The sequence below is a fragment of the Phyllostomus discolor genome, chromosome 4 (assembly GCF_004126475.2).
Source record: "Phyllostomus discolor isolate MPI-MPIP mPhyDis1 chromosome 4, mPhyDis1.pri.v3, whole genome shotgun sequence".
In the NCBI taxonomy this organism is placed as follows: domain Eukaryota; kingdom Metazoa; phylum Chordata; class Mammalia; order Chiroptera; family Phyllostomidae; genus Phyllostomus; species Phyllostomus discolor.
Window position 1 is genome coordinate 37,483,183 of NC_040906.2, and position 15,382 is coordinate 37,498,564.

General features: G+C 35.9%; 1 protein-coding gene across 1 annotated transcript in view; it reads right to left on the reverse strand.

The window, feature by feature from the left end:
- ANKAR (ankyrin and armadillo repeat containing) overlaps positions 1 to 15,324 on the reverse strand; it is a 64,495-nt gene extending 49,171 nt beyond the window's left edge. The window contains exons 1-8 of the mRNA XM_028510684.2: positions 14,866 to 15,324; positions 13,206 to 13,337; positions 10,915 to 11,550; positions 6,768 to 7,205; positions 5,049 to 5,212; positions 4,406 to 4,509; positions 2,635 to 2,815; positions 1,510 to 1,729 (exon numbers count right to left, since the gene is read on the reverse strand). Coding sequence (XP_028366485.1) covers positions 1,510 to 1,729; positions 2,635 to 2,815; positions 4,406 to 4,509; positions 5,049 to 5,212; positions 6,768 to 7,205; positions 10,915 to 11,515 — 1,708 coding nt within the window. The 5' untranslated portion in view covers positions 11,516 to 11,550; positions 13,206 to 13,337; positions 14,866 to 15,324. The remainder of the gene's footprint in view (positions 1 to 1,509; positions 1,730 to 2,634; positions 2,816 to 4,405; positions 4,510 to 5,048; positions 5,213 to 6,767; positions 7,206 to 10,914; positions 11,551 to 13,205; positions 13,338 to 14,865) is intronic.
- Between the last annotated feature and the right edge of the window lie 58 nt (positions 15,325 to 15,382).

Genomic DNA, 15,382 nt, shown 5'->3' on the forward strand with positions numbered 1-15,382 from the left:
GTTTTAAAATGCACCAAATATTTAACTTCTGTCTTACCATTTCTTTCTTTTTTCACGTCCATTTTTGATGACTCTGATTTAAAAGGAAATACACATCAAAATATGATTATTAATATATAGCAGTTTCCTAAATTAGTCAAAATAGACTCATATGAATAAGAATAAGAAGGCTATGTGTAGACACAGATCACCTCAAACAGGGTTGGGGGTAACTTTTGGTCAAGCCACCTGGGCATGTTGTGTGCACCTGACATCACCTCAGAGAAGACCTGTGCCTCCCAAGTGGTTGGTCAAAAGGCACAGGTGAGGTGGTGTTATGTTGATTAGGTAATAATAGACAATGCCAGTAGAGTTAAACCTTTTCTACACTTTAGAATCTACCCAGTTCTCAGCCAATGGAAATTCAAGTAGTCACAGGATGGATGAGAGACTAATTTATTAGAAATGTTTTCACACCAATAAGAGCTTAAAATAGAACACATTTTAAAACAATAGCTACCCATTGCATTTAAATTTGACTGAATTTGTGCTCTATTTTAACTAAGTTCACTCTGTATTGAGTATTTTAATCAAGTAATAGAAGCATCTTACTATCAAAACAGTTTAATTATAGTGATAGAGTACAGAATTTATTAGTAGTCAAAATGATTAAAGCAGAACATCTCATTTTGATGAGTGAAAATTTAACACAGCTTGTTAAGATAGCTAGTTAAAATATAAAATCATCATTTTCTTTTATTGCCAATATTGTTGCATCAGCCATTCCTGACACTTTATCTCTATCTCTCCCTTCAGTTATGGAGGACCTCCACTCTCATTTTCAATTTTATTATTTTTGTGCTGGTTAAATATATTCCAAAGAATATACACATATGTAGGTGTAGCTAATAACCAGGAAAATTTGCTTTTCAAAGTCTAAATGGTGGTAGCCCTAAAGAGGTCACTAATCCTAAAACTCATTATTATAGAGGACATTTTTGTCATACATATAATTTAAGTTTATGTCATGTGAAGAAACTACTCCCCAGCTGAGACCCTGGGGATAGAAATGGATATTCTGTTAAGATCTCTATTTATCTCCCCTGTCTCTGAAATTCTAGAGTAAACCACTGCACTTTATGCCAGTGATTATCAAATGCTACCCTGCATTCATGCATTTATGCATTCATTTAACAACAATGATATCCTGCACCTATCAAAGCCAGGCTTTCTTCTGGGCACTAGGATACCATGGCAAACAAAGTAAACCCAATCACTGCCCTTCAGGAAGCTTATTCTCCAGTGACAGAGACACAATAAACAAATAAGACAAGGAAGCAATAAGTGATACTTAGAAAACTGAAAGGAGCCCCTCTGAGATAAATGAAACAAAACCCTCAACTTTGCTCTAGGTACCAGCACCAAATTTTAGGCTTGTCTAAAATTGTCATGCATTCTTAATGCTGACTAGGGGTAAGAAAAAGAAAAAAAAAATTAAAACCTTTTAAAAGATTTAAAACTTGATAGTACCTTGGCTCACCATAATAAAGCGTCTCTGGTTGATGTTGAAGTTTGCGTAGCACAGTTGGCATATGATGGAAACTCTGTTGTGCAGAGCAGCGTGGTGGAAAATTGTGTAACCGGCCTCATCCGAAACATTGATGGTTGAGCTTGAGGTTTTACGGCTAAATGTGTGGAAAATAGCAGATAATCCTCTTTCAACAGCAGACTTCATACCAAATGGGATACTCTAAAATTATTAAGAAGGCCGGAATTAGTTTTTTTTCAAAATATGGCTTCAGTATCATTTATAGAAAAAAAAAGGACAGTGAAATATATTGATATAACCACAGGATTGGTTCTCAGAAAGTGTCTCACTCAGCATTGAGAAACATTGATTTGTTGTTCCACGTATCCATGCATGCATTAGTTGTTTCTTATATGTGCCTTAGCCAGGAATCGAACCTGCAACCTTAGCATATCAGAACAATGCTCCAACTAACTCAGCTACCTGGCTGGAGCTCCAACTACTTAATATTTTAAAGTAAAACTCACAGGTTATTAAATTTTTTAAATGTACAGAAATTAAAACAAATAAATGGTAAGTAAATGCCAGTGTATTCTTTGAAATTGGTGAGCTCACCCTTTAAAAATCAGTTCCAGAAGCTATAGATCAAGGCTTGTTGAAGCAGATGCAGAGATTTATTTCAGGATGTTAGGTTTGTTCTTTAGGTTTAGTTCCCAGGACTGAATCTGGCCTCTAGCATTTATGAGCTATGTGATTTGGGAGAGATCCTTAACTGGCTGCACTTCCAATTTCTCATTTGTACAATAGGAATAATGACAATACTAGTAGTACCTTGAAAGAGTTCGATGAAAAGATTTATGAAAGAGCCTCACATACAAACTTAGCTCTCAATAAATATTAGCCATTATTTAAATTAATCATAATCCAGTTTATTAACAGGTTGTTTTATAACCCTGCTGTAAGTTTATAACCCAGAATTATATAGATTTCACTGCCAAAATGTGGAAATTTTATTTCATATTGAAAACTTTATTTAATCTATTATTTATCTCAGAGATAAAAATTTGAGATATATATTTATGATATATAAGTTCTTACACAAAATTATGTGATAATTACTGAAGTACCTTGCATTTCATGGCTTTCTTGAAACCAAATTTTTTCTTAAATTGTTCATGTAGCTGAGCATCTGTCAGTGGAAGTCTTTTTGGTCTTAGATTGTTCATTATTTCATTTATGGCTCCCCACCACTGTGTCTTATATAGTTGCTGATAGAAAGTTTCAAGTTCAAAATAAATCACATAGTAGCTATAAAAAATTTTTTTTAAAAGTAAGTTTTTCTGACTTTGAAGTAATTTGGTACTTTTTAATACGCTGGTAAACATTATTTTTAATAGCAATTTCAAATGTAAAATATAAAATGTAGTTTAAATTGTACTTGATTGAAACATTTTAATAACACAATTTATCAATTGTTACAAATCAAGTCTTTCTAATAACAAGTGTCTTTTCCGTATTGGCCCTTCCTTCCAATTGACTCTGCACTTCCCATGCCAGTGACTGGGGGGCATCGTCTAAAACTCATTGGAAGCCCTAACGCTTCCTTGAAGGAATTCTAGGCTTACCTTTTAACCATCCGCTTACTCTCCTGTCACAAATTTATATATTAACGCTTTTAATCTTATTATTGCTCCCTTTGCTTTCTCAAGAGTTTGCTTTGAGTCTGACCTGGAATGATGACTGGGTAGTGGCTGCTTGACTTTTACTTTGTTGTAGCAGTGGACTAGAGAAACCCCCAACCCGCCAGGTCCTTGAGGCATAGGTGGACAAAGCCTTAGCCCCTATCAATCTGGAATGGAAAAGTAACAAAATTTTGAGTGACTCTTTTCTCTGGGATTGCTTATTATCACAGGTGAAAGAAGATGGTGGCCTTGCTCTACTTTTGCCCATGATACACGTTTTCCCATCCCAAGATTCCTGTGGTGAGCACCTCTGCCAATGGGAAGCCTCTCCCTGTTACCTGGGTTTCTGCTTTAAATGAAAATACTTATTGCTGTAAATACTGTATTCTTGACAGTGGTCAACCCCTTCCTATGGCTGTTCACTTTACTGCTTAGTGGCTATCATTTCTCCGAAGGGTGCTGAGGAGTTTGTTCCATTGTGCACATTTTTAGAGAAGCGAGTCGGTGACTGTGCTCAGAAAGCTGGGCCCCATGGGTCAATTAAAAGAAGGTCTTAGGGAAACACTCTGTTACAAACTAGTCAGAGGCTAATATCCTCTTCCTTGACCTTTAGTTCAATCCCAGTTTTCTTAATATTGTCCTAGATCTCTGTACAGATGTAGGAATGTCTGAGGACTTGTTCACATTTATTTGAGCTTGTCATTCTTCTTATCCACCATCCTCTCCAACAAAAGGAAACTAGACCACAGGAAGCTAAAGGCTGTCTTCACCCGCACCTTACAAATACACTGCCCAGGCTGTTGGTGGTCCTTGTCACTTTATCCGGGGGTCCCAACATATGGAGGTGCCACCTTCATCAACATAGACTTGCCTGACTCCAGCCTCTGACATCAAGGAGCAGGTATCCTGAATCCTATTCAGAAAGCTTTCAAACCACAGTGGTGATAAGCTCTAGAATATTAAGGAGCCATATGGATCAGATTGTGTTAATTATAATTACCATCTCTGAGGACTATTTCACAGAATGTATCAAAGTTCAGGAAATAATAGATATAACATTTAATACTTTGTTGAGTTTATATGTCATTCATTGGGGTCATTATTATTCTGAGATCTCCATCTTAGCTTTTAAGTTAGCCTTTGAATTTTGACACTTTCCAGTTTTCTGCTTTCAACAAGTGGTGGCTGCTGTGAATAATTACTGAAAGCTCCTTACCTTTTTCCATTTAGCTCCATGACTGGTATTGAGTAATGTTCTTTGTATCCTGAATCTTCTACAAATGTATTAGCAGCACAATTCTTTATTTTTTCTAAATTGTTCTAAAATATAATGTTAGTAGAAACATATCTTTAAACAAATTACACAATTATGATGTCTTTTAGATGAAATTTTATACATGTAAATGACAATTTTTAAAAATATAATATCCCTCCCAGACCCTAATAATAACTGCATGTATCAGATCCCTACTTTGAGAATGAAGAAAAAAATGCAAAAGAAAAGAAATATAGAAAAAGTTGAAAAGCAATGACAGCTGAAATGTGTAGTGTTTATACTACATCCCAGATGAAGAATGATTATTCCCAAACTCTAGAGAATCTCCATTACAATACTAATCTTTGAGGAAGATAGAACATGTAGTGAGTGGTCAGGGATTTCTACTACAGTTTTGGTTAACTATTTGAGGGCACTTAATTCATGTGCATAACATAATGTATGAAAAAAATTAGTGAGTTGGGAAGATAGTCATATGGAGAGCTGCCTAGTGTCTGTACCAACAGAGACTGTTTCTGAATGGAAAACAGCATAAAAGAGGTGTGAAATGACAAACCATGTCAGGAACAATAATAATTTAAACCTTAAAATCTTCCAAAGCATTCTCAATTGAAGAGGTGGTGATATCAAATTCAATTCCTCCATGAACATGAAAATACTGATCCTCTGTGTAGTGAAAATTCTGGCATTTAAAATCTTTCCCGTAAATAAATGGAGGCAATTCTCGCTCTGTCTTGACCTTGTCATCTCCAAAAATGAAAACAAACTTTTATTTAAACAATGAAAAGCAGCATATAGACAATCATATTTTGGAAGTCTAGATTCTCATTTATATAAACAAAGTGAAAAATCCACATGAACTGAAAAATTTGGCAATTGTAGTCTACAAAATTATTTATGCTCTTAGGTGTAGATTTTAAATATTATAATATATTTATGTCATACATTTTAGGCATTTTCTGTAGTTTTATTGCAGATATTCCAAAAGAATAGTCAAAACATTCTTCTGCTTAATGATTTCTATGTGTGAGCTCAAAAGTAAGATCTTACCTCCAAATATCAGAAAGATTTGAAACCTTGTTCCTTAGAGAAACTTTGATTAAGTAAACAAAAATTTACCTGAGTTAGTTTAGCTGAAAAGCGACATTAAAAAGAAATAAAGGGGTATCTCTCACATTACAAAAATAACCAGCCCACTTTCCTGGAAAGTAATAAAACTACACATAAAACATTTAATTGAAAAAATATAATTTTCTAAAATCTCAGTAAGGATTAGGTTTGTTCAATATTTTGACTTGTTAGCAAAATATGATTTCATCAATATAAAGTATACAATGCATTTGGAAAAATGTAAAAGACACATATAGAAGAGCACAAAGAATACTATTACACCCTACACCCACCACCTGGAATTAACTGTTAACTACTAACATATTTGGCTTCAATAATCTAAGTAATGAAACATTACAGATAGAGCTGACATCCTCTTTAAGCAAGACCCTCTTAGTTCCGCACATGCACCATCCCTTTACCCCCACCCCAGACGAGTATTGTCGTGAACCCATTTTTAAATAGTTCACAGATATGGATAATCTTTACCATTTGAGTCCTCATGACACAAATTTTCATGGGATTTGCAAAATTTCTACTGCAAATTTGTCATCTGAATAGAAAGCCCACATGCTCGGGTCCCATGAAAACATGTAAATTGTGTGCTATTTTGGGTGGGTGGAGTAGTTTGCATTGCAGTCCTGCCAGATGCCACATGCACATGGTCCTGTTTCAGCTCTCTGTTCTCTTACATTGCCCTATTGTTAATTACAGGGCCATATATTAAACATTTCAAATATGTTCCCATCTCTTTTTCTGCAAAGTAAGACCATTCATGATCCTTTAGTGGTTTATATTAATTTCTGAATCAATTTATAAACTTACGTGAAAAATAAGATAGGAACTTTGTGAAGGGCACACTGACTTTACAGAGTAATTTGGGTAACATATGATATGTCCACAGTGGTGTCCCATCATAAAGATGGTGTATTTCCCAATTTCTCAGAATTTGTTTTAAGACTTTCAATAGCTTTTATAATTGTTTCATATACCGATTGTGTACCAATTATATATACCAAGTACTATGTACAAATACCAAGTATATTCAATTACTTTGGACACATTAAAGCTTGTTTTTTCTTTCTAATAGGCAACAGCTAGGTTATATGCCTGGGTTACATATTAAAACAAAATTAAATTTAAATATAAATTTAATATATATCTATATTTTATATTTGACTTTTGGTGGTACCTGAAAAAGGCTGAAGCAGACTACTTAAATATGGAACTTTCATTTTCTTTTTTAAATTCAGTAGAAATGGAATCAGAAAACATATTAACTTTAGGTATCCTATCCCTCTTCTGATTTCCTTTTTCTTCTCAAAGTGTTTTTGAATGACCTTTTTTTGAAGGTATAACCTTTGCTGTAGTCTCTGGTAGGTACAAATATCAAGACAATCCTGACTACACTTTATAGCATTAGTGAGCCAATAGGTTGTTTCAAAAATAAAAACATTTTCACACTGTTGAACTTCTGTGGTACTGAATGTCAGCTTTAGCATAATATTTTCAGCATGTTTCATAAATACAGCTTTTTCCTCAGGGCAATTGGAGTTATATGTTGGGTCTTCATTCATGTCTTCATCATAGATTCCATTAAAGTCTGGATCCTCTGTAATATCAATCAAACCTTCACAGTGAAAAAGAAAAGAAAAATTTTAGGTCAAGAAAGCTTCCTACTTAGCTTCTAGATAAATACAGCAGATTAAACCCAGGGTTTCATCTTGAAATCCTACTAACATGACAGTAAGGGGGTAATAAAATGCTAGTAAAATTGTTAAAGGTGAAAAACAGACAGATGAGTGGGAACTAAGCAGAGTAAAGAAAGATGGAAATATGTAGAATTAAAAATGGTAGATTTCCATTCTCCTTAAAGGAACAGAAACACAACACCATGGAAACAATAATGTAAGTTTCAACTTTAAATTGGGGAAAATATGGAAGAACAAGAAAATGTTATCTTCCTTTAGACAGGAAATCAGTGTCTCACTTGGGCTAATAGGGTAATTTGCTTTTCCAGCACTGTATTACATAGTCTTGTTTTTGCTCGTAACAGGGGATAAACATATGCAATCAGTAACTTTCCTGCTTAACCATGATAAATCAAATAAGAATTAAAACTTGATTTTAATTATAAGTGACAAATTTCCTGTTACATTTTCTTCCATTTATGAAGAAATTAAGGACCTTCTTGTCAGTAATGTCTTTCCATAATTGCATTTATGAAAGGATTAAGAAGTACAAAATAGTGTTACAAAAGAGTCACAGGGATGTAAAGTACAGCATAGGGAATATAGTTAATGTTACTGTAATAACTATGTAAGATGTCAGGGGGGGCATTAAAAATATAGGGGGGAACACTTTGTAAAGTATGTGATTATCTAACCACTATGCTGTACACTAGAGAGTAATACAAATAATACTGAATGTAAACTGTAATTGAAAAATAAAATTTAAAAAATAAAATAAAGATAGGATAGTTGCATTTATAGTGTTATCCTTAATCTAAGCTTGAGAAAACAGCTTAGAACCATAAGATACAACTTTCAGTAAAGTGTGAAGTTTGACTGTAACACATGAACCTTAAGTGTAAATGATACATTAATGTGCTCCTCTTTCTTTTTTCTTTTTTCCCCTCAAATTCTTTCTATCTATTTATCTATCTTTCCACAATATTCTTGGATTTTTTAATGGCCATTATGATTTCTCTCGTTTTTGCCAAAGTTAGTAAAATAAATTATTGAGAGTTTATAAAGAAATTAAAGTGTTGCTGACAGTTTTACAAAATCTACATATGAGTCAGAGCACTGTTGATACCTCTAAAACTTCCTGGGTTGGAGTGGGTGGGAACAAGTCAACTGTCACCACAGACAGACTCAGAAATTGAAAGCACCCAAGGACTGGTCATAGTATAAGGACTTTCATGGCATAGTACTTTCATGGAGCAGTGAGAACCTGGGACTGCCTTTCCCAGATAGCACCGCCAGAAGAAAGAGGGGAGGGGATGGGAAGGGGAGAGGAGAGAGGGAGGGGAGTGGGGAAAGGAGGTGGAAGAATGAAATGGAGGAGAGAGTGACAGCCGAGAATGGGAGGATATGTTTTGGAGAGAAGAAAGTGCCCAGAGAAGAATCAGTCATTGAGACAGAAATAGGAGGACGACACCCTGGATGAGGGGCTGTTCCCTGAGTTCACAATTATTTAATGCCCCTGGGACAGCCAGGCTAGACTTAATCTCTCAGGATGTGCAACAACCTTTCATTAAGCGAGCTGACTCAATTCATTTAATGCAATTTAACAAACATTTGTTGGTGCTTACAATGTGTCAGGCAGTTTTAGGCATTAAACATTCAGGGGTAAACAAGGTAGATAATGGCCCTTTTTTCATGGAGCTTACTTAGGCTTACTGTTTATTTGTTCTTGACATCAGACTTATTTTTGTGTCTCAGCAAGAAATAAAAGCTCAATGAATATTTATAATGTGAGTAAATCAAACTAGAGTCATTTACAAACATATATGTATATTTTGTTCATACACATATACCTTTTGACTTAGCTATCAATTGACAAAGAAGGGAAAAATAAGAAAACAATTCCATGAAACTAATTTACCATATTGACTGCATTAAATATTATGAACACTATATGCCAACAAATTAAACAATCTAGAAGAAATACATAAATTTCTAGACACATACAATTTTCCAAAACTGAATTAGGAAGAAACAATCTGAACAGACTGGTTACAACTAAGGAAATCAAAGCAGCAATCAAAAAAACTTCCAACAAACAAAACTCTTGGACAGGATGACTTCAAAGGTGAATTTTACTAAATGTTCAAAGAAGAGCTAACCTCTATCCTTCTCAAACTATCCCAAAAAATTCAAGTGGAGGGAAGATTCCCAAGTTCATTTTACAAAGCCAGCATCATCCTAATTCCAAAACCAGATAAGGACACTACAAAGAAAATTATAGGCCAATATTCTTGATGAAAATAAATGCTAAAATCCTCAATAAAATATTAGTAAACTGGACCCAGCAATATCAAGTGGGCTTTATTCCAGGGATGAAACTACAGCAATTTATATAGAAAATGATTAAATATATTTGATCAATGAAAGCTGTTGGAAACAGCGTCACACATTTCCCGCTTTACTCCCCATTCCACATGGTCTGCTGCAAAGGGAGCGTGGGGGAAAAATCTTTTTAAAACTTCAATAAAAACCTAAATATGGGAAAGAGATGCACCAGGATTTAGTGGCATCTATTGTTTACATACAGGCAGTGGAGAATTATGACCATGAGAAGAGAGGAATTTAAAACTTAGGTAAATCAAAGATAAATACTCATGAAACGAAATGCTACTAAAATACCAAAGCTTGGACTGCTGATACACGTTATTTATCCTTAATTTCAATTCCTAGATCATTCATTTTGGAGGTTTATAAAAATGGCAGTGTGGATAGCTAACAAATCTGGTAATCATTTTGAAGGTTTTTCTCACTGCACTCCCTCTATCCTTGGTTTTATTGTGGATTTTCCTACATAGGCTCTGTAAGACAAAAAAGTATAAACTGAAAATCTTCTATCAGGTTTTTGAAATCTGGTCTGCTCTGCAGAAACCAGAGATTAAGATGAGAGAGGCAAGCTGTTTCACTTAAAACATAACTTTTGGTGACACTGAAAAATTAAAATTTTATTGAAAGGATTCTTTGGCTTTAAAAAATATCTTCTAAGAAATGTGGCTAAATACCTAAAACTGAGCCATAGATAAATTACCTTTTATGACAGCATGGATGGACCTGGAGATTATTATGCTGATTGAAATAAGCCAGATAGACAAATACCATATGATTCCACTTACATGTGGAATCTAATGAACAAAGTAAGTTGACGAACACAATAGAACAGAGGCATGGTTACGTGGAGCAGACTGAAAGTTGTTAAGAGTGGAGGCGGGTTGGGGGGGCTGAATGACAGAATGTGAAGAGATTAAGAAAAAATATATATGTCTATTACCTATCATCTATCTATTATCCATCTATCTATCTATCTATCTACGTATCACATGGATGAAGAAAAAGGTGTGGTGATAGCCAGAAGAGGGGTGGAGGGAGTGGAGGTGGGCAAAGGGGGATAGATGGGGACAGAGACTTTGCTTTGGGTGTTGAACACATGATGTAGTGTACGGATGATGTTTTGTTGAGTTGTACAATTAAAACTTGTATGGTTTTGTGAACCAACATCACCCAAATACATTTCAATTAAAAAAATCTTTCACTCACACACACAATTTTTTAAAATGGCTTCTAATAAAAATAAAATGTATTAAATTCTCTTACCTGCTGAACTAAACTCTGCAAAAATATCTTTATTTGTTTGAGGCTTTCCATCTGGATCAATGTCCATGATGGTCCGCCACAATTCGGAGAATCTGACTCGCTTTTCTTTGGGCATGTATATTCCATGCCACAGTGCTTTCAGCATGTAGTCAATGTTGATCAAAATTTGACCAATTCTGGTATCATAATAAGCTGGAGGTAATTGACAAGAAGAACTCTGATCATAATTAGCTTCTAAACTAATTGAAGGAATTTGATTTAAGCAATAAATCCCAACAGCCAACTCCCTTATGATCTGATGGACTTCTCTATAGTCTAAGAGGGCAGTAGGGTCCACAGGAGTCAGCAGGATTGCAGTGCTGAAGGCAACATTATTCATTTGACTCATAATTCCACCCGGGATGTCCAGTTGATAGCGGACATCTTCTTTACCAGACAACCAGCTAACTAGTGCAGTAGTTAGCAACTCTTGTACTTCACTCCGATCATATTTTTCAAAAAAAGCAGAAGCATTTCTCTGTACTGCTAAATTTTCCAGGTAGGTTTCTTCATCCTGACTTTGATCAAATCTAGGTAATCCTTTTTTGGGCAGTTTTAACATTTTTCATTAATTCTGGTGTGTCCTTTTTGAATTTTCTATAATAAATAAAAAGAAAAAATGAGCAATAAAATTATAGTTGACATACCATATTATATTAGTTTCTGGTGTACAGCATAGTGATTCTACATTGATAAACCGTACAACATGATCACCATATGACCAGTAACCTTCTGTCACTGTACAGAGTTATTATATTATTGGCTATATTTCCTGTGCTGTACGTTACATCCATGTGACTTATTTATTTTAAAACTGAAAGTTTGTACCTCTTATTCCTCCTTCATCTTTGTCACCTATTCTCCCACCCCTCTCTCCTCTGGCAACTATCCATTTGTTCCCTGTATCTGTGAGTTTGTTTCTATTGTGTTTGTTTATATTCTATACATAAGTAAAAATCATACAGCATTTCTATTTCTCTCTCTGATTTACCTCAGTTAGCATAACATTCTCTAGGTCCATCTATGTTGTCACAGTGGCAAGATTTCATTCTTTTTTATTGCTAAATAATATTCCATGTGTTGCTGGACACAGATTGTTTGCATATCTTGTCTACAGTAAATAATGCTGCAATAAATATGAGGGTGCATATATCTTTTCAAGATAGTGTTTTCATGTTCTTCAGATAAATACCCAGAAGTAGAATTGCTGGGTCATGTGGTAGACCTATTACACTTTTCTTTTTTAAAAGATTTTATCTGTTTATTTTTAGAAAGAGGGGAAGGGAAGAACGAGAGGGAGAGAAATATCAATGTGTGGTTGCCTCTTACACACCTCCTACTGGGGACCTGACACACAATCCAGGCATGTGCCATGACTGGGAACTGAACTGGCAACCCTTTGGTTCACAGCCTGCGCTCAATCCACTGAGCTACATCAGCCAGGGCTATTACACTTTTCAATCTTAAACCAATTGCAGCATGAAAAAGTTATAATTTGAATTAAAACAATTAAAATAGTAAGACCTTTAACATTAGTCATGTTCTGCTTTTGTAAAGAAGTCAAAAGATGTTAATAAGAATGTCAAAAAGAAATGTAAGTTTATATATGAGAAGCTAATGTTGCATAGCTATTTTTTGTTGGAGTGGCATATGCTTATTTTTTATTTTAATTTTTAAAAGCAAGAACATGAAGATCTGCTTAAAAGAAAAGGCAAGGAAAGAATTGCCTGCTTAACTTTGTTTCTGTGTAACTAACTAACTACTTCTCTGTTTCTGGAATAAGAATGATCATAACCACTATTTACTGAATATCTACCATTTGTTTAACTCTTCATACCAGTATTATTTGTCTCCCCCCTTTTTTTAAAAGTGGTTCTCAAAATTTAGCCTGCATTGAAATCACCCCTGGGACTTGATAAAACAGATTTCTGGACCCTACCCTAGAGTTTATGATTCAGTTGGTTGGAGTGGGGCCAGAGAATTTGCATTTCTGAAAAGCTTAGAGGTGATGCTGATGCCATCAGGGCATTCTGAGAACTCGGCTCAGAGAGTAAGTACCGTCACTGTGTAGATGGAAATGGAAACTAAGAAGGTCACAGAGTGTGCCTAAGGTTTCACACCTTCAGAATCAGGACCTGCCCAGGTCTGTCCATAAGCAAGTCCAATACCCACACAGGTCTGTCCATAAGCAAGTCCAATACCCACACGGAGAAGGGAAAGGGGAAAGGATGAGAGAAAGTGTGGAAACCTACTTTGAAATGATTGTTTTCTTGTCCTGAAGAGGGAAACTGCATCCACACGGGTCCTCAGGATATTCCTGGGGGCCGGAGACAGTGATCAGCAGGAATGGCTTCTCTTTGGGTGGGAATCCACCATCAGGAGGCCTGCTCACTTGTGTGGCCACCCTGCTCTGGAAGCCCTTCCACCCAGCCTCCCGCACAGGGGTCAGAGCCATTGGTCCTCGCACCCGGGGCACCACTGATGACTGCAGATTCCTCCCATATAAGTGCATCACCCCCATTCTACCCCACCCCCTCTTTAAAACTCAGCTACTCCTCATGTTCTGGTTACCTGGCCTATTACTTTCTTCTACCTTCACTATTTGTCTCAGTGAAGAAAACAAAGAGTGGCAGAGGCGACAGCATCAGGCTCTAAGGTAGTTCCTAAGTTGGAATCCCACCTCCATCATCATTCTTGGACATTTATGAACCGATTATGAGCCAGGCACTGCGTTGGAAATTGGAGAACCTGGAACACAGGGCAGATTCCAAGCCCCATGGATGATTGTATAGGTTTCTTTAAACAGTGTGACAGATAACAAATGTATGGACAGCACAGGAAGGAAAGCTAACCAAGACCATGGGCTGGGAAAGGGGATGTCAAAAATCATGGCTTTTGAGAGATTTCTGTTTGCAGTTATGAAGTAGGAAATAATACATGTAAATTCCTCTACATAAAATGTTTCCTATTCAGACACTCATATGGTTTGTTCCAAGTGTCTCAAACCTTCAGAAAGATTATTCATTTAAGGATTAACATAGAACTTTATCCCCATGTTTATGGAATTAATTACCAAGTCTGTAAACAATCAGACCCTCTGGGAACTACAGAAAAAAACAAACCAAAACAAACACGCATAAAGTATCCTGCTAAAGCAGATGACCTGGAGATTCCTTAGTTCAATTGATTAGGCATTACATATACGATAGCTGTTTTTAGTACTGAACTGAATTATTATAAAAATTAATATAGTCTACTCTAGGCTGCTGGGCAAACCTCTTAAGTTACCCACTCCCAATATGAGCAATGTCAAATTAGCACTCAGTACCAGATACTTGGAAGTTGTTTGCTTTTAGGTAGAGATGAAAGCTATTTCAGGTAATATTTAAATCTGGTTTAAACATTGCATTCACCAGGGAATCAATTCAGGGCATATGAAAGTCTTTGACAATTCTGTCCTAAATGTACCTTAATATTTCTTTCATGACTCAAAGAATCAAAGCATTTCCATATTCAGAAAGCATGGCAGCCCTAATTGGGGATAGATCCCTAGCAGTGGTCTTAGCATGGTGATCATAGCTGAATAATGTGGGTGGATGTCAGGTTAGAGTGGAGTTGAGTGAATCAGGTGAAAAGGTGGAGAGGGCGAGTGTGGATGAGAAGCAGATGATAAAATAGAGGAAGATGAAGGACTCGAGACGTGCATTTTAAATTGGTATAGACTGCAATATTTAAATAATGATAGGAAAGATCCTATAGCAAAGAGGCTCAAGATGCTGGAGAGAGTATAAGGTTCCTGAAAAGCAGGAAGGACTGAGATAGAGAACATGTGGAGGCATAGCCTTTTGATGGGTGGACTGTCACATTTCCTTTCCCAATGGTACAAAGGGAGAAAAGGACAGGTGTACCTACAGGTGCATCAGTTTTGCTGTTGGAAAGTGGAGGCCATTCTTGGCTTGATGACTGATCTCTCTGTGAAAAGCCCAGGTCATAAGCTGAGAATGAGGCAAAGAGAGGGAGGCAGAGATTTATGAGACAAGAGAATGTTTAAAATAGTCTTCAAATGTTCTCAGAGTGGGAAATGAGTTGCCTAAGGAACTGTAACAGAAGCACCAAGTATTGGTCAGGAGCATGAACCTCAAGCAAATAGTTTAGCTTCTCTAAACCTTAGTTCTCTCACTTGTCAAATAGGGTCCCATGTAAGCCATGACCCTGACAACAAACTGAGTGCTTTTTGGATGTAGCTACCATGATGAAAAGAGTCAGTAAAAACTGCCTTCTGTTGTTGCTGGTGGAACATGAACCATGTCAGAGTTGAAAACAATGTTAATAGCACAGTTTAAAATACCAAAGTTGTTCATTCAAGTGTAATCATTCTTTCTGTAGGCTGTCAATATGACTAAATTGGTTATATTAAGTTGTATAGTTA